The sequence below is a fragment of the Elaeis guineensis genome, chromosome 15, assembly GCF_000442705.2.
Source record: "Elaeis guineensis isolate ETL-2024a chromosome 15, EG11, whole genome shotgun sequence".
NCBI lineage: Eukaryota > Viridiplantae > Streptophyta > Magnoliopsida > Arecales > Arecaceae > Elaeis > Elaeis guineensis.
The window spans coordinates 61058718-61061135 of NC_026007.2; the positions used below are offsets into that span (position 1 = coordinate 61058718).

General features: G+C 38.4%; 1 protein-coding gene across 1 annotated transcript; it reads right to left on the reverse strand.

Moving 5' to 3' along the window:
* Window positions 1-1492: 1492 nt before the first annotated feature.
* On the reverse strand, window positions 1493-2418 carry LOC109506655 (uncharacterized; the record flags this gene model as incomplete). Its single annotated transcript, XM_019855097.2, has 1 exon — window positions 1493-2418. A coding segment is annotated over one exon (795 nt), but the record flags the coding sequence as incomplete, so codon positions are not given.

Below are 2418 nucleotides of genomic sequence, written 5' to 3' on the forward strand. Positions count from 1 at the left end.
AATCAGAAAAGTCTCCAATTATTCCTACAAAGAAAAATGCTATAGGCAAACAAGTGATCAATGGATTCCTCTTCCTATGAACCTTTACAAGAAGTAGGAGTAGGCTAATTCCTTTTTCTTGAGATCATGGCCGTGCAGATCTCCTTTTTACACAAGAAAACCACAAACACCTTGACTTTCTCAGGTCAAGAACATTTCCAAATTAAACTTGGCTGTTGAAGAGACAACTCCTCCCAATATCAAAAGATTACAACTATTAACTGAAAAAAGTCCCATTCATACTCCATCTCTCCAAACTAAAAGAATCCTATTGATCTCTGGTCTAAACATTAGAAATGTGTGCAGATAGTTCAGGTAGTTCATCGAAAACATGACATATATTATCGTCTCTCAAATGTATTATCAAAACTGTCCAGAAATCCCTGGTTAATCACATCTGAAACTGTATCCATTCTCAAACTGTCCAAAAATTGTTAACAGATGTTTCTGTGCATATGCATACACTAATGATGAAATAGGCAAATAGCTGAGTTTCCTTGTGTATGTTAGTGAGTAATGAATAAGCTAGTATGAACAAGGATGCCTTTCTTTACCAAAAAAAAGAAAACAAGGATGCCTTTCTTTAAAAGAGGGAGAAGAAACGGAAAAAAGAGAGAAGGAAAAAGGAAGAAAGAGAAAGAAATATGACGTAGAACTAAAGTATATGCTCTTATTCCACTCAGATGGTAACCTATAAACCAACATGTATAGATTCAGTAATGTAGGCATTACCATTGATGGTAACGGTAGGTACCATTCTTCTTTTTTTTGGTAGTTTGGTAGGAACCATTCTTCAAAGTAGGATGGATGGTCACAATAAACATCAAAGGGCACACCCCACACCACTTATAATTTTTGTTGACAATTTTATGCTAAATTGAGCTCTTGGCAGCCATTAGAATGTTGCTGTCCATGATTTTCAAGAAAATACTGCTGCCCAAGTTGGACGTATATCCACTACAGACTCAATGTTTTTGATGTGCATCACTTATCTTTTTTGACTATGACAGAATAACAGCTAATAGTTGGAGCATGATTAGTGCTAATAGGATAAACTTTGGATATAGCAGATGCAACAACCAGAACTCTCGCCACCCAGGTCTCATTTAACCCGGTCTGTCCCCTCCCTAAAATACATTATGAATATTTCTTGGCAATGCATTGTGCTCTTCCAAGCATCAATCCCTGCAAAACAATTAAAGACTTAAAGAGATTAAGCGTAAAACCAACTTGGGACTTTAGACTCCAAAGTATTTGTTTATTCAATCATGTGGGGACGAGGAAAGCATTTTACAAATGCATTTAGGGTTTTCCAAGAAAGTAAGGTCATAGATTAAGCATTTGTTTGAAACTCTAAAAGCTCCGAAGAACCTCAAACACAGAAAACCCTAACCCTAAAGGAAGACATGCTTCATGTGCTTTTAAGGCTTTAAGAAGCATTCACAGGTTTTTTAGGGTTTTAAGAAAGCAAAGTTCCATGATAAAGTAATTAACAAAGCTCCAAATGAGACCTCTAAACCTTTTGGGAACTTACTACTAAAGAATAAGATAGAAGTTGAGAGATTAAAGATCGCCCAACCTAGTTCATGACTTAATTCCCATCCTCGAACATTTGGTGCAACCCTCAGCAATGTCGATCTCAATTAAATTGTCCTCCTCAATAATCTCTGGAAAGAGCTCCATTAGCCCATGTTGCCTGCACACTGTTTCTGGTAAAAAGTCTGGCGGGGAAACTACTTTCACCTCCGGCTTTAACTGTGAACTTTCCTCTGGTACTACATAATGTCCATGGGAGATTGAGATCTCAATGAGGTTGTCATCGTCTGATATTGAACCTTCAGAGCATTCCACAAGCTGACGCACATTCTCCGCCAAAGACTCATGATCAGAGAGTGAACAAGTAAAGCATTCTGATGGACTTGGATTTTCCAACACCGCTTTGTCACTGGAAAATGAACCATTCAACAATGCATGCCTATCTGTTTCGTCTCCATTTAGGCCTTGACATTCCAACGATGACTTAGTCGACCTGAGGACTAATTCATCAAGTGGAAACTTGCCTTCTCCCTCTTGGGTTGCCTTATTTTCCTCAAGATCAATCTCATCTTGTGGCAGACTCTGCAGACCAAACTGTAGCTCTGGTGGCTTCTCCGTAGTGTTGAGCTTACATAATAGTTTCATCTTATCAAGGTAAAATAGGAAAGAAATGGAGAAAGCCAAGACCAACAAAGTGAGGAATGTTGAAGAGAGAGAGTTACTGTGATAGCTACAAAGGATGAGGAGAAGAGAGAGTGTGACGAACACTTTAGGATGTTCAGAGAAAAAAGGACCCATTTGGTGATCAATTGTTACCACCACGAGAAGTGCAGTAAGCCGGAA